Source organism: Coenobita brevimanus, chromosome 76, assembly GCF_032717465.1.
Source record: "Coenobita brevimanus isolate Jiangsu-jjx chromosome 76, ASM3271746v2, whole genome shotgun sequence".
Lineage (NCBI taxonomy): Eukaryota > Metazoa > Arthropoda > Malacostraca > Decapoda > Coenobitidae > Coenobita > Coenobita brevimanus.
The window spans coordinates 15,850,721-15,875,694 of NC_137029.1; the positions used below are offsets into that span (position 1 = coordinate 15,850,721).

A 24,974-nucleotide genomic window follows, 5' to 3' on the forward strand; every position below is an offset into this window, starting at 1 on the left:
ACTTCACCCTCCAAACTTCCATCCTTACTCATCACACTACCCAAGTACTTAAACGTAATCACATTTTCCATTTCCTCACCATCCAACCTCACTGTACATTCACTGACTTAACCTCTCTCAGAGACCATCACTCTACTCTTCCCTGCATTCACCTTTAGATTCTGTTTCTTACACACTCTCCCAAACTCATCTACCAAGCCTTGCAGCTCCCCTTCGTCTTCACTCAACAACACAGTATCATCTGCAAACAACAGTACAGGGAGTTTCCAAACACTACCCCATTTCATCAGGGCCACTCCAACATCCACTGCCCTACCTTATAACCCTTTTATTACCCCATCCATGTACAGATTGAACAACCATGGAGACACCTTTCACTTACAACCAGACGAAGCACATCATTAACAACCTCAAGCACTCATCTGCCTGTGGGCCAGACAACATAAGCAACATTCACTTTAAACACCTAGGACCACAAGGCATACAAGCACTCACCAACATATCATACTACAGCTACTCACACAACATAATACCCAACATCTGGAAGCATGGCAATATCATCACTATCCGTAAACCCAACAAAGACCCCACGTTACCCTCCTCACATCGCCCCGTCACACTCCTCTGCACCCCCTCTGAAGTCACTGAACGACTGATACTACAACTAGTCACACCTCACATTCCCCTAGCCCAGTCACAACATGGCTTTAGGCCACTACACTCCACAAGCACCCTTCTTACAGACCTTACACAGAGAGTTTTCGATGGCATGAATTCAGCTAGGCCACCACACAGAACACTTCTAGTCACACTAGACATTAGCAAAGCTTTTGATGCCATCCCCCGCCACAACCTCACAAACAAAATACTCAACACAAACATGCACAATAACACAAAAAGATGGCTGGCAAACTACTTAGCAGGTAGATGTGCACACGTAACATTTGCCGGTCAGTCTTCTAACATCAGAAACTTCACAAACGGCGTCCCCCAAGGATCTGTTTTGTCCCCTACACTCTTTAATCTATACATGCACGACGTACCCACACCCTACACACCACAGATACACATAGCTTCCTATGCAGATGATATAACACTTATATGCACACACCAAAATGCAAACACAGCTGCACACATCATTCAACCTTACCTCAACACACTACACGAATGGTTCACCACAAACAGGCTCAAAATAGCCTCAGCCAAATCTACAGTGACTCTTCTCACAAACTGGACAGCAAAACACAGTCACATCCCACACCTCACCATAAACAACACTCCCCTACCACACACACACACACACACACACACACACACACACACACACACACACACACACACACACACACACACACACACACACAAAATCCGTGGTGTAACATACAATACATCAGTGTCATTTAAACAACACATCACTAACATTAAAAATAAAACAACACCAAGACTCAGTGCTTTGAGGTCACTTGCCCATACTACATTCGGACGCAACAAAGAAACCACCACCACAGTATACAAACAATACATACGTTCAGTGATGAATTATGCAAGCCCTGCCTGGTCTTCTAACCTGACCAAAACACACTACAACACTCTGCAGACCATACAGAACAAGGCCCTAAAAATAATCACAGGCTACACAGCTACTACACCCACAGACCACTTACATCAAGAAACCAAAGTCCTCAAAGTCAAGGATCACCTAGACATGAGAGGCACCCAATTTCTTGCTGCAGCCTCCACAAACCCACAACATCGACTACAGTACATGGCAGCACATCCACCCACACCAAGGAACATCAAAACAACACCCAGCACACGATACCATGCACAAATACTGTCATCTCTCCCCCCCCTCACCCAGCTCAGACCAGCTTCCAGAAGCATATCCACACTCAGATCACTCGCCGCTCCATTCAGTCACTTAAAGACAACACACAGCTGCATGCGCGGCCTCCTGACATCCACCCTTCTGAATCCTATCTTCCTTGTGAGGACAGGGTCCACCTGGCCAGGCTGAGATGTAGGCGCCATCCAGCCCTCTTAAGCTACCAGAAGAGGCTGAATGACTCAGTCGCTGATGCCTGTCCAGGGTGCAACACAGCACCCCATACTATTAAGCACATTATGGAAGACTGCATTGCACACAATCACCTATGCCAACAACACAACATACACTCTTTGAGAGCTCTGTGGGAAAGCCCGGTCTCGGCCATGGCCTTCCTAAGGGACTCGGGGGCTGTTCGGCCAGACTGCCTAGGGAACAACTACTACTATTACTACCATGGAGACATGACACATCCCTGTTTCAACCCAGCCTTCAAAGAGAAATATTCACTCAGTTCACCATCCACACGCACTGCAGCCTTAGCACCATCATACATACTCTTCACAGCATTCAACAACTTCCCATCTACTCCAGCTTAGGTTTTTAGTGGAAAAGTTTTTAGAGAAGGGAAAGAAGTTGTATGCAGCCATCATGGATTTGGAGAAAGCATGTGACAGGGTGGATAGACAAAGAATGTGAAAAGTATTAAGGATACAGAGAGTAAATGGGAAGTTGTTGAATGCCGTGAAGAGTCTATATGAGGGTGCTGAGGCTGCAATGCGTGTGGATAGTGAACTGAATGAAATTTTCAGTCTGAATGTTCAATTGAAACAGGGATGTTTCTTGTCCCCATGGTTGTTCAATCTGTATATGGATGGGGATAGATATAAAAGAGATACAAGATAGGGCAGTGGATGTTGGAGTGACCCTAATGAGAGACGGCAGTATTTGGAAACTCCCTATACTGTTGTTACAGATGATACTGTATTGTTAAGTGAAGACGAAGGGGAACTGCAAGGATTGGTGAATGAATCTGGGACTTTGTGTAAGAAACAGAAGCCAAAGTTGAATGTAAGGAAGAGTAAAGTAATGGTCCTTGAGAGAAATGAAGTCACTGAATGTACAGGGAGGCTGGATGAGGAAGAAGTGGAAAATGTGAGTGCATTTAAGTACTGTACTTGGATAGTGTGATGAGTAAGGACGGAAGTTTAGAGGGTGAAGTGCTTGAAAGGGTAGCCTACAACAGGGAAGAAAGGTTGCTGGTTCTTTGAAAGCAGTGATAAGGAACAGGGAACTGAGCATGGAAGTAAAAAAGTCACTGCATGACAGTATTGTGATACCAACTCTAACCTGTGTTTTTGAAACATGGATTTTTTGGATAGGACACAAGTCAAGAGTGAGAGCAGCGGAAATAAGTTATTGAGAGGAGCAAGTTGCATGGAGAGACAGACTGACATATGAGGAAGTGAAGGAGCACTCTGGTTTGGATGTGGATATGATAGAAAGCATTAGGAGAAATACATTGAAGTGGTTTGGCCATGTGGAGAGATTGGAGAGCGAGACACAAACGAGGAGTGTGAGTGAGGTGGAGGGAGGGAGGGAGAGGCCAAGGATAAGATGGAGGGATGGAGTGGAAAGGTATATGAGAGAGAGGGGAGGGGATGAGCTGGGAACAAGGCAGTGAAGCAGCATTGGACAGGATGACTTGGAAGTGATTTGTTTGTGGCCACCCCTTACAGGATTGAGGTGTCTGGCAATAGATAGATAGAATTCGATGAACTGATGTGAGTTGATATGTGTGAAAAAATAACTTTTATGTGGTGAGTGGATTATTCCTATCTCTGTATTTTTTTATGTATCTGTTTATTATTTTTAGCTTGTCTGACAATTCATAAGTGTTATCTGAATTTTTACCTACACCAGGGAGGTTATGTTTTCATCCCTGTCTGTTTGTTTGTTGGTTGGTTGGTTTTTGAGCAAGATTACACAAAAACTACAGGATGGATTTCCACGAAACTTGGTAGAAGAATGGACCTTGGCCCAGAACACACTGCATTAAATATTGGTGCGGATCCAGGAATTTTTGTTTCACTTTAACATTGCGAGATGGGTGTTGGCGGAGGTATGCACTCTACTGAGTGCAGTTCTAGTTGTGATTTTGTAGTTATCTGCACTTGTATCATTCAACATTCCGCCCCCCCTCTCTCTCTCTCTCTCTCTCTCTCTCTCTCTCTCTCTCTCTCTCTGCGTAACATTATGTAAATCAGCAGGGACACGGTGACAGCGGCACAGCTGCTCAAAATTGGGACTGCCCTCCTAATCCAGGACATATGTTAAGCCTAATCACTATTCACCGTTATCCCTGTCCCCTTCTCCACAACTTAAGCTTTTTACACCTCTGTCACAACCCCACCTGTACACAAACTTGTTCTCTCATTTTGAAATATCCATCCTAGCTTTGATATTGTGTTTTTGGGTCATTAGATTATGTAGCTTCCTCTCAGAGTTTTGTGGTATATGTTCCATTCTTACCTGAATACAGGGATGAAATAATTACTGTACTACATACTAAAATGGCTACTTTATAACTATGTGTTTGCTCTATGAAAATCAGGTTAAGTAATTGAACTGGAAATAAATGTCACCTTAATGAATTTAACTGTGATTTGTGTTTAACATAAATTGTCCAGATTGAATTGAATATAATAGGACTGATTTAAATGTACCATAATTGGAATTTATGATTTTTTATTTTGTCAGAACTGTAATTGATTAGGCTGATTTGGCCCCAAGTTAGGTTGGAGTTAGGTCTACGCATTTGCATGACAGTCACACAAATTGTGAATTTGTGAATGTAGTACTCAAGGATGAGTGAGGCTGGTTACTCTTAAATGTCAGGACCATCTTGCCTAGCCCCGGGCTTCTACGCTCCTCATGGGGCAACACAGGATTAGATGGTGATGATGATGAGTACAATTTGTTAATTAATTTGGTGGGAGTGCTGACTGTTCTTCTCATAAGGCAAAAGTTTGCATATTTAGCCAAGTTAAAGTAACCCCTAGTGTTACATGAGTACCACATGCCTGCACAGAAGCATTCACTGTCTATTCTCCTTTCACACCTAGTACGAGCACTCTACTCTAGTAATCACTTTACACACACCTTCTTTGCCGGCACTTTGTGCTGTAAATAGTATATACCCTTTTCTTATGTGGGGGCTTCCTGTTCATGGATTCCAAGTGCACTTTGGCCAAAAACTATAGCAGGAACACCACAGTATTCATAGGAAAAGTATGCTGAGTACACAGTTCCATACTTATTTCCCACACAATGGCATTATTGCTTTAAGCATCTTGAGTGTCACTGTCATGTCTACTGTACTTTACCTCTGTTTATTACATTGTGGCTATAGGAAATATATGTGTAGTACTTATTTCTTTGAAAGCAGTGATAAGAAACAGGGAAGTGAGCATGGAAGTGAAAAAGTTACTACATGACAGTATTGTGATACCAACTCTACCGTACGGAAGTGAAGCTTGGACATTGTTGGAAGGACACAAGTCAAGAGTGAGAGCAGTGGAAATGAGTTATTTAAGAGGAGCCTGTGGAGTCACGTGGAGAGACAGGCTGACGAATGAGGATATAAAGGAGCGTTGTGGTGTGGATGTGGGTGTGATAGGAAGCGTTATGAGGAACACACTGAGGTGGTTTGGCCATGTGGAGAGGATGGAGGGTGAAAGACTGACGAAGAGAGTGTATGTGAGTGAGGTGGAGGGGGGAAGAGGGAGGGGGAGGCCGAGGATGAGATGGAGGGATGGGGTGGAGAGGTATATGAGAGAGGGGGGTGTGAGTTGGGAGCAGGGCAGTGAAATGGCGGGGGACAGGGCGGCTTGGAGGCGATTTGTTTGTGGCCACCCCAAACGGGATTGAGGCATCTGGCAATAGATAGATAGATAGATACTTATTTCCCACTCATTTATTGCTTTAAATCTGTGGTCCTTAATGTCACTGCATTAGCTCTGCTTTATAGAGTAGGATATGAAGCATATTTGTAATGCTTATGTTTTAATTATTTCTAACCTTTAACCCCTTTAATATCACTGACTTATACATGCCTTACCTTTGTGATAGGCCATGCCCATGGGTAGCTTAACTGCAGTATAGCTGGGGTTATAGAGTGTCCTTAATAGACAGATTTGGGTTAGGCCAGAGGGGTAGCTAACATGTTAAGTTTTAAAATAGGTTCTGATGGAAAGGGATGCCTTCATGTGGTTTCATTTCAGTTAGTTTATAAAGGCTCCAGCATGCTTGCGTGCATCAGCCATGGTCACCTGATGGTGGCTCACTATGCTGTGCGATCTCTGGCAGCCTCATTATTTAGTCCCTTATCTCTGAGGTCACTCTGCGATCTTGTCCCAGGTCTTTTCAGTCTGCCTCTCATGACCCTACCCCCAACATTTACACTTCTCACTCATTCCACCCAATTGTCATCCCCCATCCTCTCCACGTGCCCAAACCATCTCAATCTGCCCCTCTTCATCACAACACCAGTACACTTCAGTCCCATCCTTCTTCTCAACTCTCTCACCGTAAACCTAGTGCTCCGAGGCCTCACTTTCAAGGATGCACTGCACATCCACCTAATCATTATCATTTGAGGGGTAGACAACGTAAGATGTTCTCATGCCAAATCATAAAACACCAGAAAACGGGTTCAGAGTTCAGCAATATTCTCGCAGCCTTAACTTTTTAAAATTTTGATGGTAAAATATTAATTTCTTTCTCTCTCTCTCTCTCTCTAGGAAAGGTTTTTGAGTGTAGATTGTGATTCTTACAATATTTTGGCCATACCTGTGAAATTAATATTTTTAAAATTTTTGTTTATTTTTTTTAAATTTTGCTGAACTTTCAACCCTTTTTCTGGCAAAACTTGATTGCTTAAGCAAAAAACAACATTGATAAGCACAAAGATAAGTACCATTAAACAATACGAATGTGCTATGACCCCCCCAAAAAGGTCGTGGGTAGGCCTAAAAAAAAAAAAAAAAAAAAAAAAATTACAATTAATCCAACTCCCAACTTCCCACTCCCTCTCCTCTCATGTCTGTCTGTTTGCCTGTCTGTCTGTCTGTTGGGCTCATGTCTCTTTCCTCCTCTCTGTGTCTGTATTATGTACTGCTCTGGTTATCAGTGAAGATGAATAATGCAACAGCAGAAGAGTAGTGAAAAAATATTATTATTATTAATCAGTAATGATGGAAAAGAAAGGCACACAAAGACTGGTGAAGTATACTCACCAAACACCGGAGATTGGTATCTGAAGGTTTCAGTAGAGGTAACCCTGACGCTGTTGTCCACTGTCAGGCCATAGTTGCCAACGAACAAGGCATAGGTGGAGAGGAGGGAGGCATAACGCTAATGCCTGATGACACCAGTGTGACAGACATTAAGCACATAGTCCAGCGTGTCGTTGTCAAGGTAGTGCTCTGGCTCTGACTCCTCACCAGCATGTTGAAGCCTCCCTTGTGCCTGCCTCAGCTCCTCCTGACGGTCAAGGAGACTGTTTAGCCAAGTTTGGGCTTCTGACTCAAGAAAGCTGAGGAGACTTCTGAGGTCGTTGCACTTCTGTAGTTTCAGAAGGCGCTCAGTGGGGTACTTAGGCATCAGTGCCACATAGGACAAGTCAAATCTCTCCCATGCATACTTTGCCTTTCCCTTCACCACTCTCACCATGGTGATGTTGGCTGGAGTATCATCAAGGTTGTAGACATTCTTGATGTAATATCCCTCCCAAAAGATGATGTCAGCCTCCAGCTGGCAGGCCTGGGAGAAGGCAACTGCCTGGCATTTTGTGATGTGTCTCATCAGGGCTTTGACATCCTAAAAGTCTACGCATTTCATGGCCACAGCAGGGAACTGCCTTTTGATGGAGGAAGAAGCTGTAACATCATTGTACACCTTGGTGCTAGAGATGTACATAGCAGAGTGGACCTTCTTCTCAGTCAGACCAAACATTTGGTCACAGGGCAGGAATGAGTGGTCAGCCTTCATAAAGACAGACTCAACCCTGAACAGATGCTTGGCATGCACTTGCTGATGTTTTTGTTCTGGTCCCCACAGTTGTCACAGAACACACAAAGAGTGGTGAAGTCCTGCAGTTGCTGGTTGATCTTTATCTGAAACCACTTGACCACACAGCTGGCCACCTTGTCTGAGCCACACCCCGGTCACCTCATCCCACACGAACATAGTGGCCTCCTCCTTGTTGATGTCGTAAATGCAAAAGTTGTAGACCCACAATTTCCGCTAACAGTAAACCACACCAGCTCACAGCCATGGGCAAGGAAGCACTTGTTGCAGGTCTATGGACACTATCTTGACATTAGCTGGTCACTGGAGGGTGCAGTCTGCTCAGCCTGTTGCAGGAGGTCTCTAGGCACTTGAGCATCAACTTTGTGTACAGCCAGCTGGTCCTTAATGCGGGCAGCATCAAGGCCAGCATCCCTCCGGTTCTTCATTTTCTGATTAACTCGTGGGCTGCAGAAAGGGGTCATGCAGACATCCCCCGTGGTGCGGCAAAATGGCAATTTTGTCACTCTTACTGATTTCCATGAAATTTATATCATTGGCTAGAAACATCATGTACAGTATATATACATGATGTATATACATCATGTATAGGAATATACATCATGGAATTTTTTTTATTGAACTCAGTTTAGTTTTGGAGAAATAATTGTCAGAAATTGCATTTCTGTCAGGAGCATGAAAAAATGCGTTGAGAGAGAGAAAGAGAAAGAGAGAGTGTGTAATGCTTATTGGAGCAGAGAAGATGCTGTAAATAGGCTTTTGCCAATCTCCCAGCTCGCCAGGTGGTTTGCGAGCTCACTCCGCATGCTGCAGTTCAAGCGTAGGGCACTACTTTTACACCCATTATTTACTGCCTGACTTCTGCTCCATTACCTCCCTATTGACCTTACATTTAATTTTATGTTATTCTAAAACATTTTGACCCACGACTGCCTTTCCTGGGGTGTTAATATTACAGAAAATATGTTACAAAGTGCATACTTTTGGGTCATTGTTGCTGGTGCAACTTAGCAATTGGGCTAAAGATAGGGGTGGGAATGAGAGCTACTAGTTACCCTAATACCCCACAAAGTTTGTGTTACGCTGATCCTTCTAGAACTTTCCAGATGCAATCTCACTTTTAAGAGGTATGTCGCAGTTTTATGAGATACCGCCATGAGGCATGTCGCAGTCCATGGGTTAAGCTTCTCATATGTTGAACAAACATCTGTCTTTGGTGGCTGGAAGACTGTGTCGTAATCTCATGTGAACACCGTTCTATAAAAGCTGTCCGACACCTTGTACCGATCATTCCAGTTCTGGTTAATTCACATTAGGTAGTTAACATAGAGGTGGGTGATGCTTTTGCAGGCCTCCAGGCAATGTCGGTGTAAGGTTAAGGCATGGGTGTAGTGACTTGCAGTGACAGGTAAACCTTGGATGTGCTCATGCACAAACTTCAAGGGACACCCAGTGATGGCACATGGAGAGACATTGTGTCCACATTTGTCAGGCATTGGGGTCCCATTGGGTGACTCACGACACTTTTGCAGGAGAATGGCCGTTTTCTTCTTGCCTAGCCCAAGGATGGTTGCAAAGGCAGATCGGCACACTTTGATCTCCAGGTGCTCCACTTTTACTTAATACACAGTGAGAGCTGGCCTGAGGCTCACCTCTGCATATGTGCGCTTCCACTTGACTGCCTCATCACGTGTCAGGCTTAGAAGGTAGGCATTCTGGGCATTGTAATTGCCATTTGCCCAGAAACTATTAAAAATTTCATCTGCTGCTTCTCTGCCTATCTTCTCAAAGCAGTCGTCATGGCATAGGGGACCAACTTTGCATGCTTCCACAACCTTTTTTTGTGTCGTAACTAACATACAAACAAGGCACCTAATTCTTGTATCTGTAAGCCGCGGTACTTTGCCCAACCAGTCCCCATTTTTTTTATTCCGCGGAAAAAACTCGAAAAATGCAGTTCCTGCGTTCCAAAGTGGCTCGTTTCTGAGGAAATTTATATTATCCTGGCACCCATGATGTATTCCATGGCTGCTAGCCAATCACAGACAACCCATACCCAGCAGCCAATCACAGCCTAGCCCTGGTGGCAGGTGTGCACACTACGGCTGCCATGTTTTGTTTACCTCTTGTCTTGCCAGCTGACAACTACGTGTGTTTCCCTGTGAGTTCTGAGCGCTACCTGGCTTCCCCCCCAAGGTTACCTCTTCCTGGTCTCTGTTATGGATGGCCCCAACCCCTCCAGGCAACATTCAACCCAGCTGGGGTCCAAGAAGAAGGCTCCACTCAGTTATCAGCAGCATTTGGACGTTATTCGCTGCGTGGAGAAAGGAGTGAAGTTTGCACATTTGGCCAGGGAGTACTGCTAGTTAGGTGTAGGTAGGGTGCTGTAGGGGGGTTCCATGAGGATCCAGACTAAATATCCTTTTTTCCCATGGGTTCTTAACACTGTAAACCGCAGAATTCTTATTCCACGGGTAGTTACCAGTCTCTAATTGCCGTGGATCAGGCAACTTGACTGTATTCCTGCTCTGTGTTATGTTTCTGCTTGGCATCATTTTTCCCCCCTTTTTTCTGGCAGCCTTATATGAACACGGCCCTTTTTTCCAATGTGGATAGCAGGAACGCATTTTTGACGACCTGTTGCACTGTCATCACCACTGCCACCACCACCACCACCACCACCACCACCACCACCACCACCACCACCACCACAGCCAGCAGCAGCAACAGGTCCACCTTCACTCAAATCACCACATCTGCCTCCTACAGCACTAACACTACAATCACCATCACCTCAAACACTGTCACGATTACTAGAACCACTTCCAGCATCATCATCACTATGGCTGCAATCAGGGTCATCAATGCTGTTATCACTAACACAGTTAGTGATAACAGCATTGAAATATCCCAGCATTGAAATATCCCAGGGTCGTTTGCCATTATTGCTATAGAACGGCTTCACCACTAAACCGCTAGTTTCACCAATTCCTGAGCACCCAGGAACACTTTCATCACTATCACCAGCATGATGGAACGTTATAACCCAAGTGATTACACGAAACTCTGTAAAAGTTGCAAAAGATGGCTTTAAAACAATAAGAATTCCTTTTTGCATGCTACAAACAGAGCACAACAGTAGGGACTGACGAATGGCGTGCAAAAACTCACCAGACTCACCACCACATACGGCCAGCTAGACAGTAAGCGATGCTCACAGCCTGACTATGTTGTCATTGGCTGCAGCCAGCACACGCACACACAGGCGCACAGCCAAGACGCGCTCTTCCACTCCCATACCACCATCACAGCTGGGTGCACGAGGCAACCTTTTTTTTTCATGGCCAGTCCTGGGTGAATAGTGAGCAGCTAGCATAAGGATGATGTACAATACTTTTTCTTGAAGGACTTTCAACCCTACTTCCAGTGGCAGAAGGTGTTCTTATCTAAGGCCACTTGATACAGTATGGGTGAAAATAGTGTTATCCAACAAAAATGCATTTTCCAGCCGGTTGTCTGAGAACCCTTTCCGTTGTGCGGCCCCTCATTACTGTATGTCTGAGCCCATGAATACACTCTTCCTTTACTGCCCAGGTCTCACTATCATACAACATTACACTCCCTAACACAAAGATTCCTTAGCATGGAGGGAGAGCCCTCTCATTGTCAGGAGAGGCAACAGCTCCCTGAACTTCTTCCAACCACTTCTCACTCTAGCGGCAGAGTGTCTTGAGTGTCATTTTCTTGTCTATTCTACCACTATATATTAAGCTGTACCCTACCTCCAGCACATAACATGTCTCCCAAGTAGCAAACCTCTTCCACACACTCAAGAGACTCACCGGCAAGATCAGTCCTTTCTTGCTTGACAGTCTCCACATGCTCTTCCAGCACACTGCACACATAAAATCAGCATGGTGGAACTGGTAGTAATAACTGGGAGGCATTGCTACCTAGTTACACTAACGTCCCTCAGTTCCTCTCCTATCCCCCGAATAGAGGAAAGTGGACTGTGGGCGAATGGCAACTTCAGTCAGCAATGTATGGGGTTTGCAATTCAGATGAATCTTGGACAGCAACAAAAATAATTGGTTCTAGGTCTCCAGGTGCACAGAACTGTAGGTTGTCATTTTATTGATGCATTCAAAGTGGTCACTGTAAATCACTCAGTGCACAGTTTGACACGTTACACACTCTTTGACAACGTGGTACTCTTACACTCAGTACAGACACTCTGCTCCATGAATCACTTTACATATATTCCAGCATAGAACTATACACTTGCATTAAATGTGCTTGTCTTAGAGACACTGCAAGAACTCTGTGCTCAATAAATCACTCTGCACACTGCACACTGAGACACTGAAGAGGATACTACATGTGGTGGCGCTGTGACCCAGGAGGGAGCACCTGCAGCATCTATCCAGGAGCCAAAGTTCATCATATTTCCATGCACCTCTCTATGAGAAGGACCTTGGTCTGAAACACAGTATACCACAAGAGGGTATTGATTCTCTGGACAATGTATGTACGGTACCGTACTCTTCCTCTAGGATGGCCGCATAGAAGCAGTTCTTTACCTGTGGTCAACAGGTCTGCTTGGCCAGACAGATTGGAGTTAAGCAATAACAACAGCTATACACTGTGATCCTCCCTCATACTCTTTGCAAATACTGTATACTATGTAAATTATCATATTTGCAAATATTCTGAAGTAATGAATGATAAAGAATGGATATGTATATGTATAGATTATACTGTGTTCATTTATATTAGTGTAGCTATTTGTGGATATCTGTGAGTATTGAGTAGAGAGGTGGTTGTTAAAAAGAGAGGGTGACTCAGTGTCATGTGATGGTGAATGGAGAGAGACTTAAATTGTTGGGGGAGTGTAAGTACCTGGATGTAGGTATGTATATGTGAGGTAAATGCTCAAAGGAAGTGGAAAATAGAGTTGCATAGGGATCAGAATTGACTACCGTTTAGAAGGCCTTGTTCCTAAACCAAGGTGTGAGTGTGGAGGCTGCAAGAGATTTGCATGGTGTGTTAGTATGTTTCATATTCATGTGCCATGAAACAAAAAATAAAGAGTAACTCTAATGGAGATGGGAATATTGAGGAGTGTGTGGTAGGTGGGGACTACCTACCATCCACCAACCTAGTGAGGCTGTCTTTGGGTGATTTAACTTGAGTGTCAAGCCATATGGTTTCATGTAAACTAGGAAACTATTTCCTTCATTGGGTGGTAACCATATAACCAAATGACACCTGGTAGTTTAGTGGGTTAAGGTGATCTAACTGGATTAAGCCCATAAGGGTTTATATCTGAGGGATGGTTGAAGTTTATTGCTCACACATTGCCACTTACAGGTGAGTGGCTTGTTACCCTCACTTCAAATTTTGACTCTGAGTAACCTAGCCCTAGGTTCCAACACTCATGATGGAACAAAAAAGGCTTGGGGATGATGGATGGGTCAGTGTGTAGTGCATAGAATTTATAGAATAAGAATTAATGCAATTTGTAAAAGATGTTGAGTAGGGAAGTCTGTTGGCAATAGGGTTGAAGAGAGTGTGCTTAGATGGTATAGTCATTAGGATAGTAATAGTTGAAGTTGCAACCCTAGGCTTATCTGAACACAACACAGTGGACTGCAGGACAGAGGTGCCCATGTTCCACAGGCCACCATTTTCCTTTCAGAAGATAGGGATGGGATTAAGGGATATTTTTATAACCAGGCAGGTATATACACCATCCAGTCAATATGATGTCACCACAGGAAAGTGACTCGCATGCCATGTGAGGAGAATGGATGTAAACAGGAATGAACAAGTGTTCATGATTTTGATTACTAATACTTTCCCAGGTTTATATGAAGAACCACATTTGTGGGTGTAGAACAGTGGACCATTGATTGAAAGGATGCAATTATGATGATGCATGATGTAATCATTGTTACCAGTACATCAAAAAGAAAAATATGATTCCAGAGCATAAATTAACCTGACATTTCACCCTTACTGTATCTTTTTCCCCCAGATATTTCAATGAGGCTGAGAATGACTTCTATGAGGACAGCTATGATGATGAAGAGTAAGAGAACCTTCATTATTATGAGCCAGGACAGCTGATATCTTGGGTTTAAACTGGATGAGGAGAGGTGGGACATGAATGATGAATCTGAAATGAGATGGGATGGGTTCAAGTCCTTCAGTCTAAGAGGTCTCCTATGTTGAGTGAAAATTATCTGGCACCATTCAGCATGTTATAGGTTTAAATTGGATTGATGGGATAAGTGGAAATTGTTTCTAATTTCCACAGTTCCAGTGAATTCCCCTGAGCTGAATGGAATCATCTGCTTGCAGCCAGAATAAAATGCACATGATGTCTTGGTATTGAGAGGGTTGCTGCAGTGGACACCATTGGTTACGGTGGGGTGGAATTAAGTACGAGTAAGTTTGGGGAGGGGGTGGGGAATAAAAATGTGAGGATTAGGAGGGCCAGATGAGAAGCATATTAACAGATGTATAGCAGCTGTGCATCTACGATATATAAGTGTACTTGTATGGGAAATGGTAAATAAGGATTTGGCAATAACTCCCCCCTCCCCCTCTGCAGTGAATATTGGTCATTTTAGGCATCTGATAGCAGTGGAGGCAGCTAAGGTGGTGGGATGTATATAGATCTATGTGAAATAATGTCAGCACTGATTCATGTCATTGGTTGCATTACAAACCAGTACCATTTATTGTATATGTGCCAAGCATGTGCTGTTCTCATCCAATGGGTATAATAGTACAAGTATCGTTGAATGCTTGGCAGGTGTTTATGTTGATTTTTTTTTTTTTTTTTAAATTCCTGTCATGCCACATGGACATGTTAAAATCATGATGTCAGCAGTATCTTTAAATACTGTTGCTTTTCATGTACAGGTGTATAGTGTACATTAAATCTTCATAAGGAAAAGCACATCACTGTCATTTTGAATATTAATATAAATATTTTTACATTAAGAAGAAATATTTCATGGTTTGTCTTCCACTTATTATGGTGGGTAGATTCTGTGTTATGTTTGGATATTATTGAAGGTGCTATGGAGGATGGTTCTTCGAAAGTTTTAATTACTTGAAACCACTCCTGGATTATCTGTTTCAAAATTGTGATCTGGATGATGCTTTCAGTACAAGGGTGAGGTTGACTTGTCTTGCAATGGTATTGTTGTGTTGGTATTTTTGATGCAGTTGTTAAAGGTAGTCTCATAGAAACTACTAAATAAAGATATACAACTTCAGCAGTCAGATGTATTGCATGAATTATATTGGATGTAGATTCACACTGATGATAACGTGGTCAGTCCATCATAAACTAGGAATCGTGTAACCCAACGTTAGTACAATACTTTGTCTGTTGCATTCGCTCAGGTACTGTTAAGTATTTACAGTAAAATACTCTCCATATCCTAGATCACAAAGTTTTTCTCTGGCATACAGTGTATGTAGTTGTCATAAGAAACAGTAATTGAAGACAATCGCAGGTCTTTCCAGTTCATGCAGAATCTTGAATATGCATATTAAGAAGTCCGGTGTCACGTTGTGATGCTAACATATGAGAAGCATAGTTATTTCAGACTAAGAATGGATTGTATACGCTTGCATTTTGAAAAGCTTTGTTTCATGTTTGGGTCAGCCTTGTTTTCCTACTTGTTAAAGAAAGAAATGGTATCAAATGTGTAGAAAGTGATCTGAAATCTCTAATTATAAAGTATATGAATTTGTAATCTGGCCTGTTTTGATTTCATAGCAAATGATCATCTTAGGAGTTACTGGTTGAGTAAAGCTGCAGCAATTTGCTTCCGTTTGTGAATGTGAAGTGCAGTACCTTTGTGTTCCTTGAGACAATACTGCTACCTAATTACCTATAGCTTGTGCAGTTAGCCGCTAATACAATGGTCTTCTGCTATATCAGTACTGTATATTTATCTGTAGATTTCTCATTGTCTTTGAAAATTAATTACAGGGTATTATGTTTTTACAAGGAGCTTATTTTTACTGGTTAATGAAACAGCAGTTATTGCTTATCATACTCTTCTGATGTTTGCTACTGAAGACTGCTTTGTCAAAAAGAATAATTTGAGTACCGACAGTGATGTGGATTGCAAGTTAATAACTACTGTGGACTATACTGTATATGTGCCATTTATAGAAAAGCAGGATATTTTTTACTACTCTGCTTTATGGCATCTCTTACAAAGAGCTGAGGTTTACTGAATGATATGCATTTTATCTGAATGGAAATATAACATTGTTCTCCAAATTTGTTTCTGATAGAAAACTTTTATGGCATTATTACTCTGGTTGTTACCGTTATATTTTGTTCAGGTATTGAAGTTGGAACACCATGATAAGAGTACTGTAATATTGTAGCTCAAATTGAATTAAATATTCATTGTCCATTTGATTTAAGAGCTACAGAATAAGCAGGGAAGCGTGTGGTTTTAGGTGAATGGTGATGAAGCTATCCTATCCATCCCAGTGATGATTGATGCTCCCACGCCCACTCCAAGTGTGTACTCTGTTGTGTTCTAGTCGTGCATGAGGGATGTGGCTGTGAGTCTTCAAGTTGAGGTCTTGCCTCCCGAAAGAGGTGCAGGGTGATATAGTTATTTTTTATAGTAAATCTTCATTTTTCTGAGCTAAGACATCCCAGTTTAGCCCTTTCAATGGAATATGAACATTACATTAAACTACATAAATAGGGAGATAAAAGGAAAAGTATGGTCACTTGAGAACTTGGGAAATCAAAGATTACAGAAAAATGATTATTTAATTTAATCAAGAAAACAGATCTAAAGCATAAACAGACAGGAGAAACTTTCATTCGGTTACAAAAAGGACCCAAGGTTAGTATAATTCAGAAGGGTTTTTATTTTTTCCTAGTCAGAGTATGGTCATCTATTATATAGTGTTTTGTATTTTTTGTGTTTGAAAAAGTATGGAGTGAAGTTGTCTGTTTTGCTTAGATCATTAGCATATTCTTTCCTTAGTTGATAAAGAAATATTTATCTTAGGTTGTGATAATGTTTTGACTAGGACATTTTGTGTTTCACTGAAGATTGTAAAATATTTAAATTTGTACATATTGTACTGTACTACTTTTACATATGTGGTGAGTTGGGAGTCAAGGGGCTCAGATTATTATGCTCCTGTGTGCTCTGAAACTGAATTATCACAGTGTATATTATCACTCATTTGGATCTGCCTTGTATGTGTTATATCTGCATGACTGGTTTCTTTAGTGCACTCTGCATCATTTGATTACATTATCATTAGTATTGTCTGGGAAGTAAGTTTTGCATTCTGTACAGTATCGTACTGTACTTTGTTGTATTTAACTTACATTTGAGGAGGCTATACCAGTACACTGCTGTCATTATAGTGTTATGAAAGATGTAGTACTGCAACAATCATTTTTTATTGCTGACCTGCTGTCAGTAAGAGAGCATTAACGGATTGTCATACAAAAATTATATAGTTTTTCTTAGTTTCTGAATTATGTTTTGTACTAAAGAAGATTAACTTGGTTTATGTTTTCATGCTTATTATAGATGCTTTTTACAGACAGGCATATCATAAGAAGATTGTTTTGAGAACCCAGGGGCATATTAATCATATGTTGTAAATACCAACAGTATATCAGGTATAGTTATGTTGATATGCAGTATTCAGCCATATTGATTTGTATATGTAGGTGGTTGGTGATCTTTTGAGGTAAGATTATGCTTCTATCCTGCGAACATGGCTTCTCTAAAGCTTGTTGGATAATTTGTAATACTTTTTTGTTTTGTATTTGATTTTTGAGTACAAAGCACAGATAGTATGCAAGAGAAATCAAGCTGAATGTAACTGTTTGGTGAAGTAACTTGGTAATGGAGCAGGTACATTTTGAATTACCAGCATGGATTAACAGAATTCAGTCAACTATAGTACAGTCCCTGTAATGTGAGAACATGCAGAATTGTTTCCAGTTTATGCGTATCATATAATGTGAGAACATGCCAAATTGTTTCCAGTTACACATTTCATTTTTTGATGTACTGTAATTTGCTGTAAGGTGTCCATTTCATACACAGGTGATTGGCACAGGAGAAAAGGTACAAACTAGAAAATGTAATCATATATTGTGTACTGGCACTGTCAGTAATAAAACTTTTTTAGTGAATGCAGAAAATGTTGCCCCATGAGGAGTGAAGGAGCCTGGGGCTAGGCAAGTTGGTCCTGACAAAGATGAGAGTGACGAGCCTCACTCATCCTTGAGTGACATTATGTGAGCAATAAACCCTATCCACCCCTTGGATGTAAACCTGCACAGGCTCAATCTGATTGGAACACTTTAATTGCCCACTAAACCACCAGGTGCCATAATTTGGTTATTTGTTTACCACCCAGTGTTGTAAATGATTTCCTGGTGTACAAGAAACCATTTGTCTTGTCACTCAGTGCAGAGTCACAATATACATATTCCCAGTACTGTTAAATTACCACTGTTCTCCAGCAGTTGTAGTCAGTCATGTCCATAGGTAGGACTGAAAATTGCATATGAGACTTCTGAAGTTGTGATTGTGTAAATAAACTGGTGGCTATGGTTCATTTTGTTTGCTCAATAGACATGTAGTTATGATTCCAGATTAGCTTAGGTTTTCCAAATGACCACTCAGTCTCTGGTCCTCGTGTTACCTCCATGTGTACATATTTCTAATATGTATGATTAGATAATTTTTGGCCCAACCTTACTCAGCTAATACAGTACTTGTTGTTTTTGGCTATATATATATATATATTTTTTTTCTTGTTTAAAGGCTCCAACATGCTTGCATGCGTCGGCCTAAATACGCCAGGTATCCCCGAAGGGCTGAGGCGTTGCCCCTAGGTAGAGGACTTTTGGACTGAAGTGTGTAGCATTTTATGACCGGATGCCCTTCCTGATGTCTACCAATGACCCTTGGGTGGATTCGATCCTCTGACCCTTCGTTCAGACCGGAGCGCTCTAACCCACTGAGATATTGTGTATATATATATATATATATATATATATACTTGAATGGGTGACCGCCTGGGAACACCAGATGCTGTTGGCATCCCTACGTGTCAAGTGGGGTTGGTGGAGGATTAGTGCCCCTCCCTGTAAAACAATTAACTCTAAGCCCATGGCCACCCCGTTTGGGATACATGGCGTCTGGCAATGAATGAATGAATATATATTCAGGATTGTCAATTTAGAGAATGTTATTTAGCCCCAGTTAAGTGTGTCTTGCTAGACGTGACTCGTCATTGAAAAATAAGAATTTTGACAGATTCATTATTCTTGAACATGGCTATGACTAATTGCAACACTACTTATGCTCAGTAAATGGTGTATTGGAAAATGCATTGGAAACTGGATATACCTTTCTCAGTAAAAGAACACTATTTTTTGAGAATCATTGCACTCGTGTTCAGATTATATAGTTTTGCCATGGTTGATACTACTGTATCATTTTAGCACTTGTTCTGACAGTTTATGAAAGTAATGTGCTTGCATTGATATAAAGAATTAAGTTTTATAAACCTGAAGCGAGAATCACTTATTATGAAGTGCGTTAATACATTTCTTTAACCGCACTGTGTCAGTGTTCACGGCCTGTCCAACATACACAACTTGTAGTCAATGATCTGGCTCCTAGCTTGATTTTGGCAGTAGGTTCTTATTGTTCTTATCATGAAGTGCTTATCTATTCAGCTATTGCTTTGTGATATGTGGTATGTTGTATATAATATATACATATATATATACCAGTATATACTGTGTATATATAGTGTATATATATATATATCCATCCATCCATCCATCATCCTATCCTACATTGCCCCATGAGGAGCGTAGGACCCCGGGGCTATGCAGTTGGTCCTGACATTTAAGATTATATATATATATATATATATATATATATATATATATATATAAATATATATATATATATATATATATATATATATATATATATATATATAAGAACCACATTACTTGAAGGCCAAGACTGTTGGTATGTGCAATTGTGTAACAAACAAATCAGCTTCAAGTATATGCAGAGCAGGCAGAAAGATGAGCTGAAATTACCAACATTCAGAATTTTTTCAAAAGTATGCTTAAGCACTGTAGCTGCCGTGGTTTAGTGGGATATAGTGATGTTAGCTATTAAATGAACAAGTGTTCAGTCCAACTCAAAGGCCATTAGTTGATGTCGGGAAGAACGTCCGTTCGCAGAATGCAACACCCTTCAACAAAAGCCCACTAATTAGGGGCTACATCATAGCCTCTCACCAAGAGGGGAGTGCATGATGTAAAAACTGCATCATCAGTATGCATAAGCACAACAAACTCAGTAATATGATGGCTGATGACACCTTATGTACATCTAAGAACATAAGGCTATATACTGTATCATTAGCTTCATCCAGCAAAACATGGGGACCAGGAAGCTTTGGGGTTTTTGTGTATAATATATGGACCACGATACAAGTAAAAGTATTCTGCCTTAAGATTCATGGAGATGAAGCTGGTTAGATCAGAAAACTTGTGTTCTGCTTTGGAGTAAGGATGCATGTGCAGGATAGAACAGTACTGTACTCAGTTCTTTGATTTTATGATTTTGTTTAAAACTTTTCTGATTTTATTGGTTGGGTTTCACCAACTTCCAGGAAATATTCAACAGTTTACTTTCAGATCCATGGTAACTGAAAAAAATGCACGATGTATAATACTCGGATGTAAATATTTCTGTACAGTACTTGTTGGTTGGTTTGGGTTGAAATTGTAAATTTCAACATAAATGTATTGACTGATTCCTGTGGCCTGATCCATAGCTCAGTCTGTACACATAAATTAAACCTTTTAATATTTGTACCTGAAATTAGGATGCATGTTCTTTTCAATGAGCTCTTGTCTTTTGCATAGTGTACATATATATTATTGTTATCATTGCTTTGTAAACAATTATAAATAAATTAATTAGGTCTTTTGAGTTTCATTTCTTCACATTCTAGTGTCTTCTGGGGAAATCACACTGTATGTAGCTAGGTACTAGAGGATACCAGAGAGGATAGCCCCTAATGTATCACCTCCATGTTGCCCAAGTCTCTGTCATCAGGTGATCTTCCCTTTATCTCATGCCACCTTCATTCAGTTAGTTCTGCACACTGTCCCTATATCTTATCCTTCATCACATTTTCCCTCTTCACCTCATTCACATGCACTGTCCTGGTAAGTCTCTGACTTATCATTTTTGTCACATGGCCAAAATATCTCATGGTCCTTCCGACACTTTTGAGCACACTCACAACAACAACAACAATTGCACTCAAATTTCCATTTCGTCTGTCTCTCTAAGTAACCCAATATTACACCTCTCAGGTATCTCACTCTCAGTTCTCTTAAGTACAGTATTTACTGTATTTGTTTCTTCAGCAAAGCCAAGCTTCATGTTCGTATATTAAGAGTGGGAATTGCAATACTGTTTTGCAATGAATTCACTTCCATGCATACCTCCCCATTCCTTGTTACCTGCAGCCTTCCTTCCTTTGCTGTATCCTCTCTAGCAGTTCCTTGCTCATCACTCTTATCAAGATATTTGAAGATGCTCACTTCCTTCATTTCTTGACCATTCAGCCTCATTATGCGTTTTGACGTCATTCCATTAAAAATGTAACTTTACTCTGTTACATTTGCTTTCAAATTCTGTTTCTTGCACACACTTCCAAACTCGTTCACCAATCATTGCAGCTACCACTCACTTCATTTAATCCCCCCCCCCCCCGTTTCCTTGCTCGTTGTTGTCGTGGAGGGGCTTCGGATACGTCGTTTGGGACGATGTGTAGGAGAGCTATAGCAGGGTACCCTAATGCACTCCAAAAGTGTGGGAGTCTGGTTGCTAGGTGGATGTTGTACTCACACCTCCACTCTGCTCTACCCTGTCCCCTCTCCTTGAGTCTCTGTCGCTGTCTCAACTAATTTTGCAAGGCTCTTTCCTTTTCTCCTATGCTCTCTATCGTATCTTTGGCATTAAATAATGTGGAAATTTCCACGTTCATCAAAATTCTTATGTGTGACCTCGAGTAAGTTGCAACAGGAAGGATATGGGTGTGGCCATGGGCTATTGGTCTGGCCAATTGTAGAGATCATGGTGGTTCAGCACCACCCCAGTATGTGGACCTTTGCAGAGATAGACCTCTGCAGAGGCGGAACTGCTGCTAAGCGGCAGCTTTTGGTTCCGGGGATGCTGTTGATTGACGGTAGGACTCTTGGCCAATAGCCGGTGGCCCAGCATTGTGGCTAGAGGACTTGGTCCTCCCGCACAGTGTTGCCATTCCTTCTAGGGTAGGGTAGGGAGTACATACTGGGAGCTTGACCTCTACTTGGGTCGTTGTTCAGACCTCTAGACTCCGCGTTCCTCCCAAATAGTCCTTTCTTTTTCAACAGTCACGATGAGCTTTTTCCTTAACTTAGTAAAAATTCATGGATATTGGTACAGGTTCCCCCTCCCCCGGTTCTGCCGATTGTTTGACCTCAGCGACGACCCTGGCCTCTCTTCCTGGACTTTCTCCTGGTCAGGCGGATTCCCCCTCCCCTTCTTTTCCGCAACATTCCTTCTCTTCCTGTTCTCCTTCTACTTCGTCTTCTTCCTCCTCTCCCCATATAGTTACATCACCATCCTCTTTACCCCAACCTGCCTCTCTCCCTGACGTCCACATATCTCCAGTTCCCTCTTCCTCACCCTCCCTCATCGTCACGCTCATTTGGGGGGCGCGGTAGCACAGTGGTAGCGCGCTGGACTTGTGATCGGGGGATTGCAAGTTCGAGCCTCGCCCGGGCTGCCGTGCCGGGAGGGGTAGCTCCCTCCTGTAACCCTAGCGGGGCTATATAGTCTAATACAGGGCTTAGCTCGGGGGAACTCCATTTCTCCCATTTTTTTTCATCGTCACGCTAAAACCTTTCCAGGTCCCAAATGGCATCACAGGGTCTTCAACCACCTCTACCAACACGTCCCTGCCCTCCTCTACTTGATTTTGCAACCCAGTCTCCACTCCCTGTACTTCTCTTTACTCCGTTAATTCTTCGTCTACCTTTGTCGCTGCTTCTACCTCCCCTCTACTCTTCTCCCCCGGCCCCCGCTCTTCTATCTTCTCTACCGCTCCCCCTCTTCCTTCCTCACTGTTTGACCCTGGAACTTGGACTAAGTTATTCAGTATCCCGGCTGGCTCTCCTCTCTCTTCTGATGACCATCTCTTTCAGTTACAACTCATCCGTCATGTTGGTTCCAGTGTTCTCTTTCACTCCCGTTTCGATGACCCACGCCTAGTTACCGTTCACTCAACAACAAGCTGCAGCAATGTCTAAACTTGTTGACCGATCAGGAGTCCCTATCCCTGTTCAACGTGAAAAGCTCCATAACTTACGTACTGGCACAGTTGTCTTAGTCTCTCCTAGAGTGTTCCCCAATAATCTCTGACATACCCACCGAATAGGGTTGTCCAAACCAGACTGTGACATGCTATTCTGTCCCTCCACGAGGTAACCGCCGACGTTTTACCAATATAGCCAAGATTATCTCTAACTCTCGCACCCTCCCCGACACTGTTATCATTGGAGGTACACGACTTCCAGTGAGGGAGTTTATCCCCTACCCCCATCAGTGTACTTCATGTTGGAGATTCGGCCATCCCGCAAAATATTGCCTTTCCTCCCAGCGTTGTCCTCTTTGCGCACAACCTGGTCACTTCCAACTTGAATGCCCTGCTGTTGTCTATTGCTGCCCAAATTGTGGTGAAGCACATGCTGCGTTTCATCGCAACTGTCCGACTCATAAATTTGAATCAGAAGTTGTTCGAGTTCGTTACTATGAGGGGCTGTCTCTTCGTGAGGCACGTACTTGTGTTTGTCGTCGGGGTTTTCAAAGTACCTCCTCTTATGTCAGCCGCCTTCGTTCCTCTCTTTCACAACCTTCTTCCTCGCTTCCGCCTGTATCTACTTCCCCTTCTATTCCTGTTGTTCCATCTGCTTCTAACACCAGTATTATTTCTTCTTACCCTTCTGCACCTGTCTCTGTATCTGTTATCCCTTCTTCTCTTCCCACTTCTCATCTTTCAACCTCTCACTCTGTCCCTACCCCTGTGAGTGTTGTCCACTCTTCCCTTCCCCCAGTACTCTCATTTCCACCTCCCCCTCCTCTCTAATCCCTCCTTTAGTTCAGCCCTCTGCTTACAGACTGCTCTTGTTCCTGTCTCTAATTCTTTCTCTGTTTTAGACTCCTCTACCCCTACCTCCTCTCCATTCCCTTCCTTATCTGTTCCCTCTTCTCGTCCTTCCCCCCATTTCCAACCTCGTCCTTCCTCTCGCTCCTCAAGTTCTGTGTCTCCTACCAGCCGTTTGGCGCCTCTGGCCCAACGTAATATTCGATCCCCATCCTTCTCTAGTGGTAAGCGCAGACTGCCCATCGCGTCGGACTCTAAGACCTCTTCTGCCCATCCTCCAGCTTCTCCGGCTCGTAAAGTCCGTGCGACGAATACCCGCCCCGCCAAATCGATACACTCTACCCTGTCGAAACCCACATCTAAGCAGTCTTCTCAGTCACGTCCCCCCGCTCCACTGCTGACTACTTGTGACACAAAACCCTTTGGCGATGACGACAGTGAAACCATTCCCAAGATTATGGATTATATTTTAACCTCCACACCAGACTCGTAGACAATGCTGTACCCTCTCCTTCTACCCTCTCTGATGAAATTCACTCTGTGCCGTCTGACCTCCCTCTCACTCCTCTCCCTCCTGCATCTTCCCCTCCTTCACCTTCTGTCCCCTCCTCCTCTTTGTCCCCCTCCTTTTCCACTTCTTCCAGTACTCCTTCCCCTCTATCTCTTCCCATGCCTCCAGGCGATGGTGACCGTCCCGCTCGTCCACCAATTCCACCTTCTGCTCCTATTCCTAATATCGCAACGACTCGGTAATATATGTTACTATTCTATATTTTAC

General features: G+C 42.6%; 1 protein-coding gene across 1 annotated transcript in view; it reads left to right on the top strand.

Annotated features, from left to right (window-relative positions):
• The window catches only part of Rim2 (replication in mitochondria 2), a 195,976-nt gene extending 175,018 nt beyond the window's left edge, over nt 1–20,958 (top strand). Inside the window, exon 8 of the mRNA XM_080279019.1 lies at nt 13,953–20,958. Coding sequence (XP_080135145.1) covers nt 13,953–14,010 — 58 coding nt within the window. The 3' untranslated portion in view covers nt 14,011–20,958. The remainder of the gene's footprint in view (nt 1–13,952) is intronic.
• Nucleotides 20,959–24,974: the final 4,016 nt, after the last annotated feature.